Source organism: Harpia harpyja, chromosome 22 (assembly GCF_026419915.1).
Source record: "Harpia harpyja isolate bHarHar1 chromosome 22, bHarHar1 primary haplotype, whole genome shotgun sequence".
Lineage (NCBI taxonomy): Eukaryota > Metazoa > Chordata > Aves > Accipitriformes > Accipitridae > Harpia > Harpia harpyja.
In genome coordinates this window covers 211,750-238,657 of record NC_068961.1, presented here as the reverse complement: position 1 = coordinate 238,657, position 26,908 = coordinate 211,750, and the positions used below count along the sequence as shown (strand labels likewise).

General features: G+C 45.6%; 1 protein-coding gene across 4 annotated transcripts in view; it reads left to right on the top strand.

Moving 5' to 3' along the window:
- NHS (NHS actin remodeling regulator) overlaps positions 1 to 26,908 on the top strand; it is a 271,218-nt gene that overhangs the window by 202,460 nt on the left and 41,850 nt on the right. Inside the window, exon 1 of one of the 4 annotated variants that reach the window (XM_052773857.1) lies at positions 10,091 to 10,145. The exons of the other annotated variants lie outside the window; for them this stretch is intronic. Within the exon in view, the coding sequence (XP_052629817.1) occupies positions 10,124 to 10,145 (22 nt within the window). The 5' untranslated portion in view covers positions 10,091 to 10,123. Of the gene's footprint in view, positions 1 to 10,090; positions 10,146 to 26,908 lie in introns of those variants that run through there. 4 annotated transcript variants of the gene reach the window in all.

Below are 26,908 nucleotides of genomic sequence, written 5' to 3'. Positions count from 1 at the left end.
AGCACGTAGAATCAGTTCAACTCATCTTCCTCTCCCATTTGATTATGTACGTCCCTCTCTCCATTTTCCCACCACAGCGACGAGGACAGGGATGAAATACAACTGTTCTCCCCTCACACCGTCACCGAGGCAAGCACAGACACCAAGCTTTTAAGCTATTTTCTAGCTAAAAGCAGCGGGTGGTCAAAGCTTGTAAGAAGAGGCACCTTGTCCCTCAATCAAAGACACATGCTCAGGTGCTTTCTTCCTCCCACTTTCAGTCTAGAAGGGAGATTTCAGTACCAGACATAGATTTTAGGGACACATAGCCAACTGCGATAAGATTGAGAAATATGGGATTGCATGTGTCCTTTCCAGGCTCTTCTCTCCCCTGCCTTTGCCGCAGCTGTGTCCATCCTCGCTCCTCTTGCCACCTCCTTGGCCGCCCTCTGCAGCAGAGCCACAAGCTCCAGATGGAGGGCTCAGCCCCACCACAGCAGGCCGGTGTTTTTCTGGTCATAGCACAAATATACCACTCCTAGCTCACAGGGCAAGTGATGATCAACTCCTTCATAGCTGTCGGATGAAGCAAATGGATAGGGAGGAATAAATATAGAATTCCCACAATTGTCCTAAATTCCGTGTATGTTGAAAGGAATTGGGGTGGTTCTCGTGAGGCAGTAGATGGCAAACTCACTTGAGGATAATTCCTGTTGGATTCTTGTTTTTGTGGTCACTGCTTATAGAGGTCACTAATCCCATAGCTTGGCTTCTCCCTGGGGGTCACTAAACGTGTTGTTTTGGATTTTGGAAGTCAAGCATGGTATGTAAGAGTTGTATGTGTTAAGCGCTCCAACAGGAAAATCATGTGCAGTATTTTAATATGTATTACATCTCAGACTCTTGACAAGACAGGCACATAGATGATGAATGTAATTTGTCAGTAAAATTCAGCAGATATATCTTCACGGTTTAACTGGATATCAAAGCAAGAAGGCAGCACTGAAAGTATAGCACTGAAAATCAGACTCCTCAATCTTTTTCCATCAAGTGATATTAATTATTAGATAAGTAATAATGATTTGTACCAATGCAGTCAGTACAGAGTGATAGTTCCCTAGGTTGTTACTTGGGTTTGTGGGTAGAGCTTGCTGCAAAGAGCACAATAAATGCTATGAGATTATTGCAGTTCTGCCTTGTTTTAATGGGTGAGAATAGGGCAGTTCTTGCTGGATGGTTTGCAGGCTTTTCAGATACAAGTTGTGCTAGGACAATGACATGGTTACTATTTTAGGCAGTGCGTTACTTGAATGTGACTTGTATTTCTGTTCATGTTAAAAAACCTTACGGTCTTTCCAAGCAGCTATTAATCTGTATTATAACAACTATGTCTTTAGCTGTTTGAAAAGCAAAGCCCTGGCAAGCAGAAATATAGAGTTGCCAGGCTAAAAGCAAAATATATTAAGTCAAACATCAATATTTATGACACAGTCATAGTTCTTCTGAAATAAACAAGAAGAAAATCTTGTGAAAAAGATGGGGAAGGCTGGAAATGCTAGTGAGAGACAATAAACATAATATAGTTACAACATAAAACTCACATAACTCAGACCTCAGTTCTTCTAAGAACCCTGGCATGATCACCTGTGGCTAAGCAGAGGCTTCAGACAAATGAAGCGAGTGATGCAGTATTGGGCAAAAGAAGGGTCAATGAGAGGATCCTTTTCTGCAATCCTTATTTTGCAGCTGGTACCCAAATAGCATGGCAGTTGAGGCATTACTGGATTACATAGAAGTGGATGGAGCCACATATCCAAATCTCTTAATCAATTGAGTGGTGAGTGAAAGTTACAGTATGAATCCAAAATATTTATACTAGTACAGTTCCTATTTTAAAAAACACTTTCATTCTGTTTCTGGTGATAAAAGACCAGGCAAATATATTGATCCTTTTACAACATCTTTTATCATTATGAGACTTGTAAACCACATCATAATTCTCCCAAAGCATGGGTTGCATACCCTGTCGCCCCGGGGTGGCACAGAAACGCAGTGGGATAGTGGGAATAGTAAACAGGTAAAAAGTTTCCCTGTCACCCAGGGAAGGACCCAAGCTTCGGTTCAAGGTTTTATTTCTTGGTTCCATGGCAATCCAGGTTCCATTTGATAGCCTGATGTATTAGTTAAACTAGGAGAAAGAAACTTTATGTCCTCATGAGTAGAAAGTTTTGATTCCTCTTCTTCGTTCGTGGTACTCCAAAACAAACCAATGCCACAGTAGTGTATTGCACAGTGGATGACACAGCATCGCATCCCTCCGAGGAGAGCACAGTTTGCATCTATGTCTCCTGTGCTGTAGGTTAAGTGTTATGTTCAGTGTGCTGCTGCAGACCTGGGGAAATACAGTTTTCACTAGGTGAGGGTGATATGGGAAATCCCATCCTTTCTTCAATCTGTGAGAAAAATGAATTTTCTGAATTGTTATTTTGCACCCCAGTGTCACCAACCCTGTGCGGATCTGGCCTGGGTTGGCCAGCGGGGCCATGGCAGCTGGGGAGGAGGGGAAGGTGCAGCAATGCAGGCAGCAGGCAGTGTGATCCCATCCCACTTGCTTCTGTAGGAAACGAGGCTAAAAGCTGCTTGTATGGGGCGGGGGGGAGGTGTGCAGCTGCACAGCACCCTGTAATCCTAGTAGGAAAAAGAGCAGAAACCTGTAATAATCTTCACCAGGAAGTACCTTGATAATTCGTAGCTACTGTCACATACAGCATTTTTAGGACCTGGCCTTTTATCAACAAGGTGCAAGCAGATGTAGCTCTGGTGGCCTTTGCTTGGCACCTGTCCCCTGGTGCCAGCACGTCTGGGCAGCCAGGGGCAGAGCGGGGAGCCCTGAGGAGGGTCTGTCCTCATTGGCCACCCAGGGTCTGCACACCCAGGTGGCCTGGAGAGACAGGGGTCCAGGAGGGCTTCTCGCCTCTCCAGAGAGAAAAAGGTGCTCCTTAAAGCCCCACACAGAAAGCCCGGGTTGTGAGGAATCCCCTAGAGAGGCAAGGCACTGGCTCTCATGTCGCTGCGGCCACCAAGCTCCCCCATGCTTGGACAGCAATGTACAGAGGAAGGGGTGACTTTCTCCCTTGGGCGACCATGTAACATGGGGCTGGAGCAGCCCCTTGGGAGCCCGGTGCCCCAGAGCTGCTGCGGGAGCAAAGCAGTGGGTGTCGGGGCAGCCCTGCCTCAGCCCTGCTCCCTGCTCCAGCAGATGCTCCAGGGGCTGGATGAGCAATGGCGGCCGAGATTAACTTTTTGCTTTCCACGGGTTAAGTGCTTTCACACCTGGTGTTGGAGCTATGAACTACCAAGTCAACTATAGTTCATTTACATGCATATATATACAGTGACTTGGTATATATGTGTTTGTGCGTATACACTTTGTGTATATAAATATGTGTGATACTTGAAGTGCTGCACCTTTAACTGTTTGCATGAGTCCCCAAAATACACATAGCTGACAACTTAAATTCAGAAATTGGGGGAGGGGAAGAATAACCCCACGTCCTGATATTTTCAGACATGCTTCCAATTTTAAAAATTGTCTGCATTAGAAACAGAACAAACTGGCCTAAGGAGCAGTAGGGAAGTTTTAAAATCTTCTGGCACAGCTGTGGAAGGTTTTCCTTTGTTAGCTCCAACATGCGTGGTTGCTACAGCTGCAATGAAACCAGTAGTAAAAGAATGGGAAAATGAGAACAATTGCCCAAACTGGCCTCACGGTCTGGTTTGTGTGCCAGGGCCCTGTTTCTGGAAAGGAGGGTGTTGGGGAAGAAAAGAAGCAGACACCAAGAAGGACAGACAGCTGTGAAGGTGTTGTCAAGGCTCGCAGCACACTTTGCAGGTGCTTCAGCCAAAAGTTACCTCATGGCAGTGGTGCTCGTCAACAATGACAGGCATATGTCAAAACTTGGGGAGGAATAGCACTTGTCTTTTACCAGATACTCATTAATTCTGGTTTAAGAAATGACAGTACATAGGACATATAATTGAATATAAGAAAGGCCTGGCTTGTAGCAAGCAGAAGAGTTGTGCTTTGTGAGCTGATGTTATGAAAAGGCCCTGAGTCAATGACGTTGTAGCCTTGAAAAATTATTTTTTATGATGTGTGAGAAAATTGCCTGCTATTTGATGCAGCCAACAGAACCACAATGAGGAGATGATCAGTCTGATGCTTTCTGGTTTTAGCATAATATTCAGTGAGGGTGAGAATGTGGGTCCGTGGCCTCATGAAGGTATCTACATTTACAGATGGGTGTGGGGAATGGTCTGAAACCCTATAGTGGAATCCAATCCCACTGGGTGGCGATACCCTCCAAGTGCTATCCCCCAAAACCTCAAGATGCATCTTTCTTGTATTGCCTTGTTTTCTAGTTCTTAATTATTTTAATAATACATGATCTGTTTTGTCTCCTAGAAATACCATTTACTTGCCTACCAAATGCTAAGAGACCTTCCTCTACCCTAGTGTAGTATGGTGGGAGTTGAGATTCTCAAAGCCAAGTGGTTTTCTTGAGGGACAGTGCATATCTGAACCCTTCATAATGGCTTTGACAATCTCACTTCCAGGCGTGAGTGTGCTATTAGTTATTACCATTCACATTTTCTGGAACTTTAGTTTTGATATTTTCCATTGCTACAAAGATCTGCAGTATGTTTTAGGTTGCTTGCGACAAAGCAATGCCCATTTCACATGAATGGCAGCTAGAAGACTATCCCAGAGTACAGTTACTGCAAAAGAGGGAAGGCTTTCGAGATGATATTATTACCCTGAAGTGTGTTTGCTGCCTCCCATCATCCTTCCCCAGTGCTCCAACTCTGACACTTCCCCTCCTGCCTCCTCAGAAATGTTCAGCCCAGAACATCCAAAATATACTACATTTTCTGTATTACAGTACAATTATTTTTTACTGTATAATTATATTTCACTGCTCTTTCTCCCCAGTTTTCATCTCCTCTTCTGATGTCAACAGCTACCTGAATTTACAACATTCACTTCATAGCTCCAGAGTGTGCAATGGAGTGTAGATGGGAATGTGCAGTAACAGATGGGAAAGGTCAGGGTTAAGAGGAGCTGCGAGGTGTGAGACAGGCCCTCCCATGTCCTGCTTCTGCTTCCAGATTCCAGCATGGGGCTGCAGTGCCCTTGGTCTGGCTGTCACGGCCAAAATAGGGACAGGCCAACAATGCAACTGTCCCTTTCAGGCATGCAAGGAAAAGAAAGAGGGAACAGCTTAAGAGTTTTAAAAGCTTAAAAGAGGAATGTTAAAGTCAACACCAGCCTTTACAAGGAGCCTGGCATGAAGACTTGGAGTCTGGAATTCGGTGTGTGAGTGTCACTGAGTCCACTGCCTGCTGGGGACATGAAACCCAGCAGTGGTGAATTAAGTGCAGCAAAGGTGATGTGGTGAACACATGAGCTGTATCATGTGCCCAGTGCATGCCTGCCATTCGAACTGTATGGCAGGTACATGGAAAGTGGAAAATAGCGATAGCCCCCTCCTTCCTTTCTCATGTCTTTCCCCTCCAAATTTCTCTTTCGTTCCTCCTTTTTGCCTCCATTTCTCACTTTCCAGCTGCACCTTGCTGGGCTGTGTCTGTTTATCAGGGCCTGACTGAATAAGAAGCATAACCCCAGTAAGGATCTCCAAGGTCAGTCGAGTTGTCATCACTTGCCAAATGGTGGGATGCTCGGAGCTGCCCCCACCAAGGACGGCCAGACCCTCTGAAATGGGAGCAGCAGGCTGGAGCAGCCTGTTTTTAGGGTACCACACGGTCAAGTGGAGCAGGAGGGAAAATAGGTAATGAAAAAATGGCACTGAGACTTCCTCTCAGAGGAATGCCACGCTGTTCTGTCTCCTCCTCTTGTGTCAGGTCAGCAAAACTGGTACTGGGTCTTATTTTCTTCTTTCTTTCCTTGAGAAGGTAAAATAGAGGGGAAGGAGGAATATTCACACTGCTCCTGCTTAAAAGCTGACTTTTATGTAGTCCAAGTCAGCTTTGAAATTGAAACCTCCCTGGGATAATGAAACAGGAGAGGCTGAGTTCCTATTTAGACTGATATTATTTGGCTGAGGGCAGTCTTTACTCAAGAGTAATTTGGGAAAGTGACAGACAGCCATGACCTTGATTTACTTTGTAACAGTTTGGGTTGAAATGGAAGAGTATTGAAATTTAGATTTTTTTTAAATTGCGGGGACATCATTAAAGAAGAGGACTTTCAGTTCTTCCTTTCAGTACATTCTGTAATGTTAAAAATAGCAGAGGATGTAGATGTGTGACATTCATCTGCTGACTTCTTCATGTCTTTACCAGACTTGATTGCATTTAAAGACTGGTCAAAGCAGAAAAATAGACCGGGACTCTCAGCTCACCTCTGAATGATTCTCAAAATGGGAAACACCCATTTATACGATATAATACATTTGTTAAACTGTGCTCATGGGAGGCATAGTGCTAGATTAAAGAAGATAGTGGAAATCCTGAATGAGGTGCATTTGCTAAGGCAAGTGGAGAATTCATATAATATGGAGTATATTCTACCCCATTTACTTTGGAAGTACCCCAAGGTACACTGAAATGCATATATTAGGGCAGTGCTGCTACTTGACGCTCATTTATTTGAGCACTGATATTCAACTCAGTCACCCAAATACTTGAAACAATCTGCGTTAGCCAAGTGAAACTATTAGTATAATAGGAGGGGAAATGATGGGAGAGGTACGCAGGCTCCTCTTTCTTCTGGCTGGAAGGATTTCTACCTCTTTGATTGGGAGTTTTGGGAGCTCTGTAGTTTCAGTAGTAGTTTCAGTCCTCATTTATTTACGTTGGGTTCTTTCCACCCCCCAACTCCGCACTTTGTTTGTCTGTTCTTTCTTAAAGGAATGGGTTTGTTTGCTTTCCTACAAAAACATCTCACGACCAGGAACAAGCGTGGAACTTTTCGGGTTTGGGAGCTGTTACAACCAGCCAGTGGTCTGCGAATGCTCCTGTCTGCAGATTAAAATAATGTCATCGCTTAGGAGAACCAAAGTAAAATGAGAAGGGGGTGTTCAAAAGTTTCTTCAGGGGATAAAATACCTAGGCATTTGAGCTCCAAAGTGCTGATAGACCCATGAGAAGCAAATTTAGGAAGAGAAAACAGAAACAGACAACAAATTGTCCCATTAACCAAAGAAAACCAAGAAGTGAGGACTTCATGTGGATTTGTCGACTTGTCCTTTACTCTCTGAAACGCTCTCTGCCTTAGAAAAGCCACAGGACACCCTTCCCTCTCCCAGGGCAAGGGAACCACTGCTAGCATAGGGCCAACCAGCGAGTAGGTTCCCACTGGAAAGTGCAATAGTTGAATTTTATTTGGCTGTCCTCAATGAGAGTGGGACTAATTATTTTTTTTTCCCCACCTAAAATTTGTAGGAACTTAATTATAGGACATAATCAAATTATTCTGGCAAATTTGGGCAAGGAACTCAGAAATTATGGGGATGGGATGCAGGGGACAGGCAGCAGGTTTGCCTTTTTTCGTTAAGAAGCTGGGTTAAACACTTATTTAATTTAGAAGGGAAATATGGAGATTTATCTGGTGAATTGGCACACTTCCTGCTTTCTTCTCTTTTGATCTTATGATGTATAATCGATGTTACTCCAGAGATGCTATTGACGCTGCTACGTGTACATAGGATCCCCCTTTGCTAATGACTGTGATACCCCTATCACGGTGAGAAAACTGAGGTTTGATTAATGAGTAGTGGCAGAGGACACGCTCTTCTGTACTTATCTGAAGGTTCACACCAGAGGAGCTTCAAAGATGGTCCCACATCCCTAATCTACCACAGTCATCCCTCCTCAGTTTCAGGCTCTTTCCTGCCCATGCCAGAGGCCTGTGCCTGCTGCACACCCAGAGAAGATGGGTGCAGCCTGGCAGGGCTGTGATTTGGAGAAGAGGACCTGCAAGGCCATGCACTTGCTAAAAGATCGAGAGGCAGGCGCTTTAGTGGAAATCCTATCCCTGTTCTTTGCTGAGTGTGTAATGTTCTTCTATCCCAGCTGACAGGAGATGTCAGGTTTTCAACCCTGGCTCATTCAGAAGGGCTCTGGTATTTGATATGAATGTGTTAGCAGCCCACATGCAAAACACAGACCTGAAGGAGAGAAGGGGGAAGGAGTTATGAGTAAACCCTGAGGCAGGATTTTTACTGACTTCCTTCAACTTCCTGCTGGCTCCCTGTCTCTAGCAGGGATTTTCTCTGGGACCCGATGCACCGACATGTTCCTAATTCAGAGGGCTGCTGGGGATTTCATAGCTGAAAGACTTTTGCAGCAACCCCCCATGTAAGACATTTCTAGCATGCAAGGAAGTACCATTACATTACATGTGTGTGACATACCACTATACCTTCTAGAGGAGTTTGCATGAGTTTTGTGAGGCTTTTACAGCCCTATGTCAAATACTCGCCTGAATCAACATAGCAGCAACGGTTGTATTTGTGTGCAGGCTGTATAGACAGGTAGCGCACAAACGACTCTGAGGGTGTTTCCAAATGCAGCTTTATCCCATCGGTCCTGTTGATTCTGCAATATTTGATACGTCTGCAGCATTGCTTGTAGCAGTAAGAGATCCAGAAAGCACGTCTGTGTTTATATCTGCATGTAGCTCTGTGTGTATATAATAGGTATACGAAGGCATATGTTATACATATGCACGTACACACAGACTCCTCTCTCCTGCCAGTGCTGTGGCTGTCGCCGCCGCCGCTGCCGGCTGCCGCCGTGAGCATGGGAGCGCACGAGGGAGGCTGCAGACCCTGGGAGCCGCCGTCCATCCCTCACACCGGCGGCGGTGGCAAGGCTCACCCCAGCCGCCCTGGCCGCCTCGGCGATGGGCAGCGCTCAGCACAAGCCCCACTGCTACCCCAGGAGAGAAAACACAGGTAGGGAAAATAAGTCGGTGGGTGCCCTTGGCAACAGACAGGCCCTGCGCTGGGGCTGGCCTCCTGCTCGGCCATGAGCTGCTGGCTCCTGCAGCTGTCAGTCAGGGATGACAGTGTTTTCAGAAGGCTCCCTTCAGTGATGCTTAGGCCGAGGAGCTTCGGAGAACGGAGGAGCGTAGCGTTGAGAGCGTGTGTGCCGGGTGCTCACAGCCTGGCTGCTTTGTAGCAGCCGGGAGTGCTGGCCGAGGCATTTTGCTGCAGCATCCTTCCCAGCAGTTAGGGGAGGGAAACAAATGGAGTTGTGAGGTGAGTCGTGGGTACCAGGGGAGCGCACCAGAGGTACTTGCTCTCTGTTGGTGCCAGTGGAGCCAGCGGGGATAGAAATGAGACCGATCTCAGCCTGGCAGCTGGGTGTCCTGGTCTGCAGCAAGCACAGGGTGATTAAATCCAGATGACACTGTGTAAGAGCAGAGTATTTTGTAAGAAGCGACAATTGCTCAGGAGCCAGCATCGCCTGGGTCCTCCAGATGACCTCGTCCCAGGTAGCTCTGCTCAGGATCCTTTTTTATTACAGAAGTAGAGTTGGTGTCTGATGATGTCACGCTCAGGGGGAGGGAAATAAAAAAAAAAAAAGATAGATTGCAGTCCTAATGCAAGGAGGATGCAGCAAACCACAGAGAAGGTCCTCTCCTGTAAGGAAGACAAGGCAAAAGGCAGAGCCCCTAGGAAGGTCTCTCTCTCCCTCCTGCTTCAAAGAGGAAGACTGTTTGCCTTCTATAAATGGAGCTGGCTGTGTAATGCATTATACATCTCGAGGTTAGACCTCTTCTGATTTCTTAAGGGAAAGGCTATTTTATTTTTCAGGTGGGTGCCAGTGGGGATGCTGTAAAAGCACATAGAGACAGTGCATCCTCCGTCCTGCACTGACACCAACCTGCACGGTCAACTGCAGACCTGGAACTTGGCAAGGAGCGAGGACCAAATCTGGAGCCAATGCGGGGGGGAGAGGAGCAGCCTCAGCTTTTTTAGCAAGTGAATGGGGAGGGGGGGAGGGTAGTATGAGCAGTGATGTCATTTTTAACCAGTTCCTTGCAGAGCCGGGGAGTGAAGTTAGAGGAAAAACCTGCAGTCTCAGAATGGCTCTCAGCCTTGACCGGACACTCTAAATGACTGAGGGTCCCCACAATGGTAATTCATTTTCTTTCCTATGCAGAACTGTTCTGGTATTTTTGGTCAGGCAGAGGGCATTTCTTCTCTCTCTCTCTTTCTCTTTCTCTCTCTCTCTCTCTCTCTGTATGCTTTGAGGGTTTGACTTTCGCTTTTGCCTCTGGATTGTTAAATGCCTTGCAGGTTATTTGAAGTTTTGCCTGGGTAGTTTGAGAATTTTTCTCTGGTGTGGGAATCCATGTCATTACAGGAGAGAGTTTAGCATGCAGCATTTCTGCTACTCATCAGGAGAGGAAATGCAGAGGTTGCCAAGCACACAGCTTTCTGCACGGGAAATGTACTTTTAAAATCACAGGTGGAAAGAAAGGGACTTGGCTGGCATTTGTTGCTGTAATGGATGACATTTAATGTTGCTTGTAAGAGGCAGAAAGACTTCTGGTCAACTATATATATAGAAATGAATCTTGCTTTGGTGACAATTTCTTTGCTTTTGGTTGCCAGGTTTTTATTATGAGCAGTTTAATTCTAGTGGAACTGAATGGAAAATGCCAACATAAGAGATTCTGGCTGTTTGAGACAGCATGCATTAACCACTTGCATGCTGCTCCCTCCACTGCACTTGCCCTGTTGCTGTCTTTCATAGAAATCAGTGGGCTGCCAGGCTGCACCATGGAGAGTCGGCAGCACAGGGGGTTATGCAGCTTGCCGGTTCCCGGAATCAGCAGAAGCAGTCAAGCCATTTTTAGATAAATAAGGTTGTCAAGACAGGTCCACCAAGGGTAAAGTGGCTTAGCCAAAATGGCAGGCAGGAAAGAGCATCCCCAGTTTATATTTCCAAGTATTCAGCTACTGGTATCACTGGCACGGTTTGGATTTGTGGTTGTTGTGATGCTGCTTGGTCCAAAGGCAGAGGCTGTAATGCTGAGAGTCTAGTTGGCTGTGGAAGGCTCATAACATTCCTCTCTGGGCTCCCGTTTGCCAGTGGTGAGACTTGGTTGTCTTCTCACCCAGGAGAACATCTGAGATGATAGCTGAGGAAGCCAGACCTCAGTTTTGCTTACTAGGAACTTGGGATGTGCATGTGATAGCCACATACCTTCTGCTGTAGCCTATCATGGCAACTGTGAGCTCAAAGATGGGAGATCTGGGCTCAAGAATGAAAGAGGCAGGATAGAAATGGGAACATTGTGATACCTTCTGAATATGAAATGTTCCTTCTGGAGGTTCCTCGAGATGATGAAGGCTTGGAGAATCCATTGCTCCCCTTGAGAAAGCTCTCACTGAAGAATATTTGGGAGGAATAAGCCTCTCTTTTACCAGCTGTCATGAAGATGCTGGCAGCTGTCACAGGGGCCGTTTTGAACTCCTCCCCCTGTAACAAGCCATGGTGCAGAGGGAGAGTAAATCTGGTAACCTTTTTCTTCTGCCAGTCCTCCCAGTGTTAGCCTTAGTGTTGGAATATGTAACTCGGAGCCAAAAGCCAGGCTTTAAAAATGACATTTTCCTATCAGTGTGTTTTTCATCCAGGTGTATGCTTGCCTTCACTGATACTGCTTATGTGGGGGCGGTGTGCCTGGCAGGTGGAGGGAATGGATAATAGACTGTACTGAACTAGTCACCATGGTATATGGAAGCTTTCCATCTCTCTAGCGCCAGGCTGAATCTTCTACTGTGGATAGGCAACTTTGTTTTCTTCTGATTTTAGTGTGGCACCCTTCACCAGCAGGAAATTAATGCATTTTTAAAAAGGAGAGCAAAGAACTATGCATCTGGAGTAAGCATTGATTCATCCTCCTCCTTTGGGGGCTCAGCTATTCCCCCTGCCCCCTACCTGGAGTATTCCATGGCACTAGTTCTGGCTCATTTGTCTCAGCTCAGTTCATCTGAGGTGAGAAGTTGCAAATTCATGGCACTAGAGATGGAGTCAGCTACCCAAAGAAGAGGGGAGCTGCATGTGACTGCAGCCGGTGTGCCTGCTTCTGCAGCCTTCCCCCATAGGAACCAGCTGACTTTGCAGCAGGGAAGGTTAGGAAGACCTTTCCAAGTGCAAAGAGAAATAAAGCACTGGGACAGGAATATGGGATGTCCTTCTTTTAGGCTTTTTAAGAAGAAGTAAAGTTGAGGTGGACTAGGAATGTTTAGTCCACTTTAGAGCAGTGGAATTATGCTTGGCTTTGCATTTTGGTGTTTTTAGGACAGGTTCGGTCACACATCAGTCAAAATTCACTACAGGAAGCATCTTCTGTGTCTGGGGGTGGGTCCCCCATTTGCTGTTTATAGCATTTTAGCTGTGTTTCACGGTTGGAGAAGTCATGGGCTAGACAGTTCTCTCGTGGTTTCTTCCTGCCCTCCATTTCTACTGCAGTATGACTTAGCCCCATTGAGGTCCTACCACCAAGGGGACAAGAATGGTTCAGTGCCTGAGCCTATTCAGCCGTAAAACTTTCTACTGCTACTGTCAGCAAAAGTGTTACTGATGTGTCAGTGATGGACATGACTGTTAGGGAATGGGAACCAGTTCACAGAAGTGACTGCAAAGGTTGCAGTATCTCTCTGGGCTTCAGTGAGCTTTGGGTCTTATCATTAGTCGGCAACTGTGTTTGCTTACACCAGACTGGTCAAAACTGCACTTGGTTTGGAGTGGTCTCTTGGAGAGGGCTGGGGCAGTGGAGCATGAAGGAAACAGACTTCACTTGAGTGATGTAGTTAACCACTGCCCACGAAGAAGCACATTTTTCATACTGTCACTCCGACACAGTATGACTTTCAATCTACAGTGTAATCCTGTATGTTTATGTGGTAGAATTTACTTACTGTTCCAGTTGTTCTCACCTTGCATGGTCTTCTCAGGGGAGGACAACATAAACTCTATGGGAGTGAATTCAAGCAAACAGGTATGTCAGGGAAGTATTTTATGGTGCATGCAATGGTGATCAAAGTTATAGAAGTAGATAACAAAGAGGACTGAGGCTGGGTACCCAAAGCCCCGAGAGGAGGTGAGGAAGTCACTTTTCAAGGGATGAGATCACATCTGTCCTAGGAAAGGATCCTTATCAGGGCTGCAGAGAAAGTGCAGATAACTCATTTTGAGTGTGTGTGGAGGGAAGGAGGAAAAGAAGAACTTCCCAGTCCCAAATTTAGCAATGAGTTCAACTCTGCGCATGTGACCAAGAAACACTAAGGTCAAGCGTCTAATTGCATTTATGCCATTCTCATCCAAGTAACTCTCTGTTCCCCCTGGCATTTCAACAGGGTAAAAACTGAAGTGGGTTTGGACTGCTGTAGTCTGGTAAGTCAGAAACTAGGTAACCTCCATCGCTTGCCTGCTGGGCTGTCTCCTCTCCTTTGGGCTCTGTTGGTAGAGCAGGTGGTTCCTCTGGGATACTTTTTTTAGGCTACATGTTTAGGTTTGGAAAAATCTTTGTAATCATATCAATTCTTGGAAGGTAGAAGTTTGCCTCCCCACCCAGCAGCATGTCTTTGGTAATAATGCTCGATTGAAGAGATGGGAATTCCAACTGTATCCTCATACGATTATTTGTAGAGGTTGATTCTGCATCTGCTGCAGATGGGAGTGGGGTCAAATATATCACTATAACAGCACATAGTAAAGACGGATGATTCTGGTCTGTTGTGATACATGCATGAATCCTAGTATCTTCAGTCATTTTGAGGAATAAAAGATGTCGGCTCACATAAGCACGTAAGTGAAGGAAGCTATTTTTTGGCCTATGAAGTGTGCAGACACAAGGCGTTTAGGTGGCGGTAGCCTATATACATAGGACTCTACTATCATTGCTGGAAAACGGCACCCCTTTCCTTAAGCCTCATAACAGCCAAGCTCTTAATGCCAAAAGATCTTACTGAAATGAATCAACCACAAAGGCTATTCTTAAGAGTGCTTTTAAAAACTGTCAGTTAGGTTTAAGATGAACACTAGAACAATTTGCGGAAATCTGAAGCCATTTTGTGACCCTTGCATTTTGAGAACCCTCTGGATGTAACTATAAAACACTGTGCTGTTTTCTGTCAGTCTTTAAAGGGGGAAAAAAAGGAGTGGGAGGAAAGGCAAGTTCTGCACAATCTCCTCTTGTTTCAGGAAGGACCAGTGTTTTCTTCCAGGTTTGCACAGCAGTGCTGCACATCATTCACCTCGTAATGATAATGGTATATAATCTTCATAATAGTGATAATCTTTGTATGCAGCTGCAGATTTCAAATTCCTCCTTGGTTTTAGCGCAATTTTCATTTGATGGCACCAGAAGAATGGTTTTTCATGTCCCTGCCCATTTACCCCTACATAACCTCAATACTAGCTATCAGAGCCCAAATTTTGATAAGAGGAAAGGTGATGCACCAATGTCAGAATATGCAGATTCTCGTTTCACAGTTGTATCTCAGTTCTCGTGTACCTGACAAATTTTTTTTTTTTGGCACAGCACAGGCAATCAAAATTTATCATCCAAATTAAGACTGTAATTATATTTTGATAAAGATCTGGCAATTCAGTGAGAATGAAATTTTAAGGGTTGCCGGGATACAGATGACTCTGGATTATGGGGAAGCATTTGCATGTGGAATACTAATAAGCCAAGGTTGTTCAGCATCCTTATCTAGACTTTTCCAATAGTGTCTGATAACACAGGCAATCAAGTGCTTGTTTCTTTGCTATTATTCTGGCAAAGTGATTAAAGATACAGGCTGCCTTTTATGAATGAAAAGGCGACATGCTTGACATGGAGTGACATAGATATGTCCCCCTCTTTGATGCACAAGTGGGGGAATAGAGTGCTGACCGTGCCCATGTTACTGAGCCCGCCAAAATAAACCTTTCCTGAGGTTTCCCAGGATCTCGGGGATGCCAAGGAGCCTTTGTGGGAGGAGTGAGCCTGTTCCTGGGAGGTGTGAGCCCTGCAGGAGATGGATGCGGCTGGGAGCCTGCTTTTGCAGACCTGGGTCCCCACTGGGAGCGGGAGCTGGAGGAAGTCTCTGGGATGCACGTGGGATAACCAAACACACCAGAGCTTGCTGTCCAGGCAGGGTGGCCGCAGAACTAACAGCACCGTAGAGCTGGGGGAGGTGACAAACGGCTTGATTCAACCCGCAGCTACCAAAGGGAAGGTCCTGGCTCGCGTGCAGGTACTTTCTAGTGCCAGTCCAGCAGATGAGTAAAGCTCGACCCCAGCCCTGCAATTCGATGAAGGAAGAAGAGCTACAGCACTTTCTCTTTCAAGTGTCTGGTCTATATGTGATACTAATTAGTTATTATGGAAAGTTATTGCTATTCAATAATGTGGCCTGCTGAAAAGGTATAATTTACTGCCTGTGCTGTGGTAGCACTTGCAGACCTCGAAGGGGTTTGTCTCCAGTGCTCCTGGCACACTGCAGCCCTGAGCCCTGCCCCGACCCAGCCGATATCCCATGCCTGTCTCCCAGGGTTTCTGCTGTGCTACTGGCCAGCAGCAAGACCACTGTGTGGTTTGTTTTATCACCTTGCTGCAGCTCTGCTCCAGACTGCCTGCTTCAAATACTGGCATGGTAAGGGAGGCAGGTAAGGGAAGGATCTATTTTCCCTTACACTTAGTTTGTCCCAGACTCCCTCTCTCAGCGGCAATGTACCGAAGCCTTTTTTTTTGATGTCTAACTCCAGATGTTGAGCCAAGTCCACAATAATTATTATACCCTGTTCAGCAGTGACTTAGGGACTTAACTGTAGCACATGGTTGTATTTTTATTACAGATCAGAACAGTTCTGTGACTTTATGTTTTTTTTCAATTAACTGTAAAACAGTGAGCATGTCATATAACAATTTAAAAAAAAAAAGTTCTGGTGTTATGTCAGCTTTATCAAAATGAATGGTTTTACTTCCCCGCTGAACTGAATTCCTCCCAGATTTTTGGTGACTAAATTTTATTCTTAAGATGTTCTTTCATGATCTGTAAGAAAGGGACTTGACTTACAGCAGTGCAGTTTTAATGGCAGGTAGAGCAGTTGTGATTCAGGAGGTCTGGGTTAATGAGCATTTTGGGAAGGCAGAGTCCATTGGAGATGCTGCAGCTGTAATACGAGACAAAAGACTGAACCCCTTCTGTAATACCTTGACAAGCTTTTTAAACATGAGGTGTGCAGTGCTTAAATGGTAGTCTCCTAGTCTCCTCAAATTCAACCTGCACAAGCAGTAATGTGTTTTCTTTCTCCTTCCATAATGTGCATGGACATGTGATGCCAATCTCAGACAACTCCAAAACTGCAGAGTTATGCCCCAGCGCAAATCTTGCATTTTGTTGTAAGCTTCAAGACTGGCCAGAGAAGAGGCTTGGTCACTGGCTCAGTATCTCCAGCCTGGCTCTTGCAGTGCCTTGGGAAAAGGGTGTTCATCCTGGAAATGTGCCTCAGGATCCCCAGTTCTGGCATGTACTGAAGGCTCAGTCCTGGTTCTTTGGAGCAGCCCAGGACTGTCTTCTGTCTTACAGCCTAAACCTGCCTTTGGCAATTTTTCACTCTTTCAACTTTGGAGGAGTCCAGCAAATACCTGAGAGGAAACTGGTTCTCCCAGGTTCGGTAAAATCTTTCATCTCAAGTTGTTTCTATCTCAGTTTGTGACTGACTGCTGTCTCTTTCTGCCTTGGCAGTGCCAGGTGCCTATTCATATGAGGCAAAATTAAAAAATAAATAAACCCGTAAGTTGTACAACACTGCACAGATATACCAAAAAGTGTTTAGCCTATTCACAGGCTGGCTGATGTGTCAGTCTGGTTTACTCCAGTCCCGTTCTCTGAGCTTGCATTGGGTTTCTACTTACTGCACGCATGAATTTTACATTTCATACAGTTTTTCCTCTGCGTGCTCTACAGTGCCTCTTCATAACACGTACACCTACTGGTAACTTTTCAGGAATTAATCTTCTCTGCCCTGATCCTTTCAGTCAGCCTTGCTCATTTTCCAAACCAGTTATTCTGCCCTGGGTTGCCCTTGTTGCAGGCTCTGACCCTCTCTGGAGGAAGGTGATTCCATGGCCTAGTCAGCTTGCAGGTCCCGGGATGTTTCTGGTCCCAGCATCATGGTGAAGTCTCCTTTTTGGAGTCAGGCAGAGTCCTGCCTTCATCTTCTGGCAGACGCTGTTTAAACAGAGGCACCGTGCAGTTGGCGATACCTCCAAGAGGTGCAGTAAACATTATTTGTATTATGAATTGTGGTCCATGGGCTACCAGAATAGGATTTGATACACAAAACAACCCTGAAGAGCTTGTGACGCCAAGAAAAGGGTTTCAGCTTTGCTGGGTGGCAAGTCATACAACCTGGGCAGAAGAAGTATTTACTCAGTAGGTCAAGTGGGGAAAGATAAGGGGGGCAGAAATTGCAGTCAATGAGGCTAGGAGTAAAAACTGCAGTGCAGCAGTGTCCCACGCTTTTAAATCCCTTTCATGTAGAATCATAGAATGATAGAATCATTTAGGTTGGAAAAGACCTTCAAGATCATCGAGTCCAATCATCAATCATGCCCACTAAACCATGTCCTGAAGTGCCTTGACTACGTGCTTTTTGAATACCTCCAGGGCTGGTGACTCAACCACTTCCCTGGGCAGCCCATTCCAATGTTTGACAACCCTCTCAGTAAAAAAATTTTTCCTAATATCTAACCTAGATCTCCCTTGCCTCAACTTGAGGCCATTTCCTCTTGTCCTATCTCCAGCCACCTGACAGAAGAGACCAGCACCCACCTCGCTACAACCTCCTTTCAGGCAGTTGTAGAGAGCGATAAGGTCTCCCCTCAGCCTCCTTTTCTCCAGGCTAAACAACCCCAGTTCCCTCAGCCGCTCCTCACAGGACTTGTGCTCCAGGCCCTTCACCAGCTTCATTGCTCTTCTCTGGACACGCTCCAGCACCTCAATGTCTTTCTTGTTGTGAGGGGCCCAAAACTGAACACAGGACTCGAGGTGCGGCCTCACCAGTGCCGAGTACAGGGGGACAATCATCTCCCTGCTCCTGCTGGCCACGCTATTTCTGATACAAGCCAGGATGCTCTTGGCCTTCTTGGCCACCTGGGCACACTGCCGGCTCATACTCAGCCGGCTGTTGACCAACACCCCCAGGTCCTTTTCCGCCAGGCAGCTTTCCAGCCACTCTTCCCCAAGCCTGTAGCATTGCATGGGGTTGTTGTGACGGAACTGCAGGACCTGGCACTCGGCCTCGTTGAACCTCACACAATTGGCCTCGTCCCATCAATCCAGCCTGTCCAGATCCCTCTGCAGACCTTCCTACCCTCGAGCAGATCAACCCTCCCTCCCAACTTGGTGTCATCTGCAAATTTGCTGAGGGTGCACTCGATCCCCTCATCCAGATCATTGATAAAGATACTAAACAGAACTGGCCCCAGTACTGAGCCCTGGGGAACACCACTTGTGACCTGCCGCCAACTGGATTTAACTCCATTCAACACAACCCTCTGGGCTCGTCCATCCAGCCAGTTTTTCACCCAGTGAAGAGTACACTTGTCCAAGCCACGAGACGCCAGCTTCTCAAGGAGTATGCCATGAGAGACAGTGTCAAAGGCCTTGCTGAAGTCGAGGTAGACAACATCCACAGCCTTCCCCTCATCCACTAGATGGGTTCACCTGGTCATAGAAGGAGATCAGGTTGGTCAAGCAGGACCTGCCTTTCATAAACCCATGCTGACTGGGCCCGATCCCCTGTTTGTCCTGCACATGCCGTGTGAGCGCACTCAAGATGAACTGTTCCATAATATTCCCTGGTACCAAGGTCAAGCTGACAGGCCTGTAGTTCCCCGGATCCTCCCTCCGACCCTTCTTGTAAATGGGCGTCACACTGGCAAGCCTCCAGTCCTCTGGGACCTCCCCCGTTGACCAGGATTGCTGATAAATGATGGAGAGTGGCTTGGCAAGCACCTCCACCAGCTCCCTCAGTACTCTTGGTTGAATCCCGTCTGGTCCCATAGATTTGTGAGTGTCCAGATGGCATAGTAGGTCACTAACTATTTCCTCCTGGATTAAGGGGGGTATATTCTGCATTTTGTCCTTGCCTTCCAGCTCAGGGGGCAGAGTACCCTGAGGATAACTGGTCTCTCTGTTAAAGACTGAGGCAAAGAAGACATTAAGTGTCTCAGCCTTTTCGTCATCTCTGGCAGCAATGTTGCCTTCTGTATCCAGTAAAGGATAGATATTCTCCTTGGCTCTCTTTTTATTGTTAACATATTTGTAAAAACATTTTTCGTTGTCTCTTACAATAGTGGCCAGATTGAGTTCTAGCTGAGCTTTTGCCTTTCTAATTTCCTCTCTGCATGACCTAACGTGATCCCTGTACTCCTCCTGAGTTAATGTAGTCTGAACCTAAAAGGTTGTGTTCCCCATAAAAAGTCTGAACCTGAAAGGTTGTGTTCCCCGTAACAAGTCTGAATGAACATACTGAAGCTCATTTTCTTCACTACTCATTTCTGCATGTGCAAAAGGTATGGGACAAAGCTCTGAAAAGCATGTGATCTTTGACCACTAATACTGTGCCAGCCAAAGCCATCACTACCATTTATCAGCATAACATGTCTTTTTGGTGAATGTGGGGTGCGAGAAGTAGGCTAACTGCTAAAATGCAGTTCTATCAGCATGGCTGCAGTTGCTTTGCCAGTATAATGTATTGTAGAAAGACAAAAGTCATTTTGTTACGTTAAAACCCAAAGAACCTTCATAGTTTGAGAGTGGAAAATGACCCCAGATAACACAGCTGGAGTTAGCTAGACCCTGAATTATTTCCAGAAGTTAATTAGCTCGTGTGCAATACACTGCCTTGTACCACTCAAGACCTCCCAAAACCTATATGTAGAGTTCCTGCATGCAGTGAGTTGTCAGGCTGGGAGATATTATGAAATTGAAGCTTTGATATAAAAATAGAAGCATGAAAAGTGACCATTCTGCGTCATGTTGGTAGAATAGGATAGAATAGGGTAGGGTAGAATAGAATAGAATATTTTCAATTGGAAGGGACCTACCATGATCATCTACTCCAAATGGAAGATTCCTAGTATGAAATTCAGAATGAAACTCATCATCATCAACTGTAATTGTAAAACCAGTGTTACATTACGTAGGCACCTAGCTGGAAATGTTAAGTACCACTGAGATATGTACCCAGTGGGCAGCTAGCCCCAAGTCTCCCTGGTTTCATCACATTAAAGGAGGATTAATTACCTGATGATCTGTGCCCCCATTGATGCAGCTGGGGATGACAGCAACTGAAAGGCAGATCTGGAAAATGTAGGGCTGTAGTTTGGTGGGTGTCGTGGTTTCAGCCCAGCCGGTACTGAAGGACCACACAGCCGCTCGCTCACTCCTCCCCGCCCCCTTCCGGAGGGACGGGGAGGAGAATCAGAAAGGAGAAAAGAATAAAAAAAAAACCAGCACGTCATGGGTTGAGACAAGGACAACTTACTGGGACAACACAAAAAGAGAAGTTACTACAACAACAACAACGGTACTAAGAATATACAAAACGAGTGATGCACAGTGCAACTGCTCACCACCCGGAACCCGACGCTCTGCCACTTCCCCCACTGAAAGCCGAGAGCCCCCCCAGCCCGCTCCTCATTTATATACTGAGCCTGATGTCAGACGGTATGGAATAGCTCCTTGGCTAGTTCAGGTCAGCTGTTCTGGCAGTGCCCCCCTCCCAGGTTCCTGTGAAAATTAATTCTATCCCAGCTGAACCCAGGACAGTGGGGCTCTGCCTTGCAGGGGGGGTGAGTGTGGAGTTCGCTGGAGGAAGAGACATTTTTCTTCCTGCTGGGATGAATGAATCATCACAGACTAGGCATTGACGGTGCTGTTGCAAAGCTGTGCTTTCTGTGGTAGGCAAATTCATTTCCGTTTGCCCCCCAAAAAAGAATTTCTGAATACAAAAAGTTACCCTGGGGATTACTTGAATAAGCTCAGCTCTGGGCACGTATCTGTCTCAGCGGTTCATGAATGGGATGAGAAAGTGTTTTCTGCCCATGACCCTACTTCGAGGCTTATTTCTGTGAGTGATGTGTGGCACTTTGGTTATCATTACTTTGTTCTAGCTGCAGTGCTTCTGGAGTAACAACATCCTACACTCACTGAGTGTCCACAGATAAAAGGGCATCAAAGGGGAGGGAAGATGAGTATCTTCTAGCTATCCCTTTAGCAAATATTTCCCTTAGTCTTAAGTTATCCTGGATGTGGCTGTAACTTTGGTAGTGATAGAACTGGAATTTCTTAAAGCCTTGAAAATTATTCCACTATCCTGTAGAAGTATCTGCAAAATAAATTGTTTTCTAGTTCAAAATGAGAACCTTCAAAGTTTAGATATTTTCTTCTGACAGGCTGAAGTTTTGTTGTAGCTTTCCTATCCTAGAAGTATGTGTAAAAGCTTGCAGAAAATAAGGAGAGTTGTACTAACTGTGGGGAGGCTGCTCTGGACCTTGTAAAGTGAAGAAGCATTAGCAGTATTTGTAAAGTGTTGCTATTGCACAAATATTACAGAGACAAAAGGAATCAGGATGCTAATAGAAGGGAAAAAGGATAACCCAAATGAAAAGCATTCAGATCAATCTTTACCTAACGCTATTTTCATAGGGAAGTAGTGCCTGCAGTTTTTAGATATTTTTTCTTCTTTGCTGTTGCATAGAATCCCATTTTTGGGGATAAAATCAGAGTGTGTTAAGTATGCCAGTACCCAAACTTCAGAAATAAGTCTGCATAACAGAAACATTGCCAAGCAGACCTCACCCTCACTTACTACGGGAAGATGTACTGCATCCCACAGGAAATCGATACTTACTAATGTGAACAAACATGAAGATGAAATTACCAAACTGGCAAGTCAGGGAAACAATCTTGATTGATCAGAATTAGCTGTGATTTAAATGGAGTAGTTAAAAAACCTCGAGCGACAATGAATCTGGGAGATGATCGGTGAATTTGTGCATCTCCCCGTGCCTTGTGGGTCTGGGCTCTGGTGGGAATCAACCAGGGCACCAGGCTGGCTCTTTTTTCTCTACTGACCATGGCAGGTTAATTCTGAATAATGAACCACCTCTTACTTATCGAGTCCAGCATTTTGGAGCTGCTTGTAAATGGTGGAGGTTGGTTGTGCTGCAGGGACCTGTAGGTCCAAAACCGCAGCCCGGGCAATACAAACCACAGCTCATCTGCAAAGGTTTAGAGCGTGCCCTAGCAGGGAATAAGCAAGCCTGCTTTTATGTGGAAGAATATAACACTAAACAAACCCACCAATAAAGTATTATTGGACTAGCACATGAAATGCGGGGCCTATTATTGTATGTGTAAATGCTTAGTGTAAAGGATGATTTCTGCCCCTAAGACACAAAAGTAGAAAGAACATAAAAAAGGCTAGGAGGTCCCTGGGAGGATGAGAGATGGCTTTGAAGGCCAGGAGGTGACTTGCCCCAGGCCAGAGCAGGGTTGTGCCAGCATATCCACCTACCAGGCCAAACTGCATCTCCAAACAACAGCAGCCCAGGCAACCACCATTTGAAAATGCTGTCTCAGTGCTTTGCTTTTCACTGCATACCAACTCCTATATTTTCTTCTTTTCTCTTTTGTTTCCCTTTTTTTTATTTTAAGTTCAGCAGCAGAGGTAAGAGCTTGTATTCCTATTCTATGTAACACCCTTATGATACTTTAGATGTTACACAGAAAATAAGCAGATGGCTGTGAACTGATCTGTATTTGTATATAAAATGTCTCCAACTTTATGAACCATATCCATATTATAAAAAAAGTTGGCTGGGGTGGCTTCCCCTCCCCGTGTGCTGGCAGATGCTATGGGAATTGATAAGATGTGAATATTGATTGCCACCTCCCCCCAGACAGCATCCTGCCAGGTCAGGGCTGGGGTATATCCGTGGGTGTTATCTGCCTTTCATTGTTCATGTATAGCATCTCAGCCTCTAGAGCAGTCTGGCACCTCTTCCAGCACTTCTTTTTTTAATGCCACTTGGAAAATCCACACAGAAAGAAGAGAGGCAGAGAGGAGAAGGCAGTAAAGTGGGAGGGAGATAATTAGGGTCAGACCTGATGTCTTGGCATAGCCGAAGGGTCCAGAGAAGTCAGGCAGAGCCGCTACTCAAAAAGGACAGAGCAAGGACAGCAAAATTTGACACCTGGTCCAGCTTATTGTGTCATGTTTCTGAGCAGGTTTACCCCTCTCTTCATAAAAATGAATGTATTTGTTCAGGTTCTTGGGCAATGCTTCACCTTTTGAGTTAAAAGTCACCTTATGCCTTGCTAGCTTGCTTGGCTGTGACCCAAATTTGGTGGTTTTTTACTTTGCCATTAAATATGTTCAACGAGTAAATACGAGAACCCATCCCTAGCTTCACAGACTCATGTTTGTTTCTGAGTAGGCAGTCCTGCTCCCCTGTAAAGGCAGGATCTTCCCTCTTGGTGCCGGGTGGTGCTGGGGCAGGCCGGCTCAGCACAGTCCATCTTCTCGCGGTCCTTCCACAGTGAACAGAAGTGGACAGGCTCTGCTAGAGGACTATTCAGAGCTCTCTGAGGCTCATTTGTACTCAAAATCAGCCAGGAGACTATCTGTTAGCTACCGAAATTCTCCAGGGAGACAAATCTCCCCCGGGGAAATTTACTTTTGTGACTACTTTCCATTGTCTGCTTTTTTATGCTTGGAAATGTTGTCAGCTTTGCTCCTCGTGAACAACTCTGAGCATCCCAGGAGTGCTCTCTCCCCTGATTCACCATTCCACTCAATACGCCTTACATTAAGGTCAAACACTGTTTGCTACTCGACAGCCCCATTTTTTACTTACGCTTTCTGCATGATAATTTTAATGATGATGCCCTTCTCCCCCCTCTCATTCTTTCCTTTCCTTTTTCCTTTCTTGAAAGTATTTCCTGGTTTAATTTCTTTTCCTGTGGATTTTTTTCCTGCAGCTTATTTCCTGCAGTTTATTTTTATTTCATTTTCAACACTGCTTACAGTCAAGAGTTTGAAGCGTTCCTGTCCAGTTTTGCAGCCAGTGTCATTCCACAGTGGTATTTCTGATAGTTACCAGTAGGTGTTGACACCTGTCGTTTCTGGTCTGGTTTTGACTGGATGCAGCAAAACGTAGCTATTTCACCATGCCTTCTGGTTTTCTTCTTCATGTGCAGTACTTGGTACATGGTCATAATAAAATGTCTGCCCACACTTAGAAGATAATAATTTTATATGTACACGAAGCAAACAATTGTTTGCTACTCTGTGTATTTGCTGTGCTAAAGCCAACGTGTTGAAAACTACCTTGTACTCAGTCCAATGCATGCACAAAGACAGATGAGTTACAAATGTGCAAGAATTTGCTGTTTGCTATTATGTTCTGGATGACAGCGCTCGCCAGAGAGTGGTCCACACCCCTGCAGCATCTGACAAACCCTGTAGCTCTTCAGCAGTTGTGGCTTTTCAGAAATCCCATCAGAACTCAATTAGGTTTTCTGCATAAATGTGTGGCTTAATAATATAAATGTGAGTACAAACAATAGGATATGGTTTTGGCTCATAAAGCCATACTAGCCATAACAATAAAGGATAGTCTATGTTATGATCTTTATTAACACCTTATGACACTTTACAAGAAGTAAATGTTTTAAAATTTATTTTAGCTTAAATGTTTTCATGCTGCATTTTATGTGGTAGTTGCCACTGGCTGTGATGTCTCAATTTGAAGTGGGGGGTTAGCGGGTTACCAAGAGCTGTGGGGCCTCCCTAGCTGGCATGGTAACAGGTTTGCATCCTCTGCAGGGACATGCAAGGGGATACAGCTAACAATTCTCACCTCTCGGTTAAATTTGCAAGCTAGCATTTACCATTTGAGGCTTGTGGACCATTTTACGTAAGCAAAGACCTGAAAAAACACAGTGCAACTCTGCAGAAAAAATATTAGTGCCTGAGGTGAGCAAGCTGAGAACATGTTATTCAAATAATACTAACAGTGGGAAAATAACTTAACCTGATGTAAGTTGTTCATCCTGCAGTCTAGGTATACAGTATCGCTGACGGTTTCCAAAAGCTATCTGGATGGGTTCCTTCTAAAAAGTAATCCAGTGTATCTCAGTATACATGTGTATAGAAAGAACTGTAAGTAATATGGTCCATTCCATGTATCATAACAAGTCTGTGCTTTACAGATTAAGGGCTAATTTCAAGCCGAAGAACCTGGAGGGGAGAGGCTGCAATACCTGGGTAGAAGCTGGAGCCTGAGTGGGGAATGGTGCTGGGACATGTCCTTGGCAGTGCACAGTGGGGTGGAGGGGACCAACCCCAGCCCCAGTTTCCTTGCGGTGCCTTTTGGAGCATGCAGTACTGCTGCACGCACTAGAGTTTGTGCAATTACAGTGGACCGTGGATTGCAGTGGGCTTTGCATAGGCTTGAGGATGGGAAATGTACCATACCCTCTCTCCCTCTCTCCCTGCCTTGCAAAGCTAGCAAGAATCCACCCCTAAGCAGGTTTCTTTGTTAAAATCAATTCCTTTGAGAAAGTAGGGGGGGGGGGGGAATCTGTATTTTCAGGCAGCTCTCCTTCTCCTTACGAAACAGCAAGGACTGTGTTCAGTATTGTTTCAACAAGTGAGACTCAGCAAGTCAGCTAGCCAAGCTAGCTGGCTTCTCATTGTGGCTCTCTGAACCCTTACAGCCCTCTTTGCTCTAATGTTTTAGAGAAGCGTCTTGTCAGAAGTGGCACTGGAGAAGTATATTGCTGGACAGTGTTGGAATAGGACCCACTCCTGGCCCAGAGCCCCTTCGTGGTCTGGGTGCTCCTCAAGCCCAGTTCACAGCCAGTTGTCTGAAACTGCTGCAAGTAAACCACTTGGGAGACTGAGGCCAAAAGGAACATCTGGGAGGGCTGGTAATGGAGGACCTGGGTATTCACTGAGTTTGGGGAAGAATTTTACTGAAAGGACCCAGGAGGAGCTACACAGTGAACTGGTTGTATCTTTAGCTACAGTTCTGTGCCCAGCCAACCCTGGGCCATCACCAGGGTGGCACAGGAGTAACCTCATGGACTTGTGCCGTGTGATTTTTTGTTGCCTGACCCAAGAAACAATCTGGCTTGCCCTTACGGGGAGGAAGCTTCAAGGGGCAGGAATGACCTCAAGAGCAATTAGAGACCTGAGACAGAGCCAGGTCTCTCAGTCCCTCTGCAGAAAAGGACTGATGGAGCTGCAGGAGCAGCAAGACTATTTCCCCAGGGGAAGAAAAAAGAGCTGCCTTTGGTCCCTCTGAGTTGATTGGCTTTCTGTCTTCCCCCAGAGGCCTGTGAGTAATTCAAAGGAACACATGTAGCAATAGTAGCATAGTATTTACTAAATATAACTGGAAGAAACTGTTGCTACTTACCTCAACTTGCAGTTAAGGACATTCAGGGCATCTAGCCAAGCACGCTGAAAAAGACTGATGGGGAGGAAGAAGTGCGAAATATGAGCCACCGTCTCTACTATTAACACATGGCTTGTTGTTCCTGACTTTTGGGGGTTTGATTTCTCAGCCTACGTGCAGTGCCAGTGGAAGGGAAGAGGGGCCCAGCTTGTTCGTTTTCTGCGTAAATTCTTCAGTCTTGTTTTTCACTTGGGAGCAGCTTCTGACCTCAGATACTGGCTTCCGCATGCAGTTTGCTGAAGGTAAAGCTGAGGAAAGCCATTCACGGAAAAACATAGCCAACACTTTTATACTAGATACAAAATGTAACCCCTGTCTTTGGCTTGGGTTTGCTTTTCACATTTCGTAGTATTTTTCCAC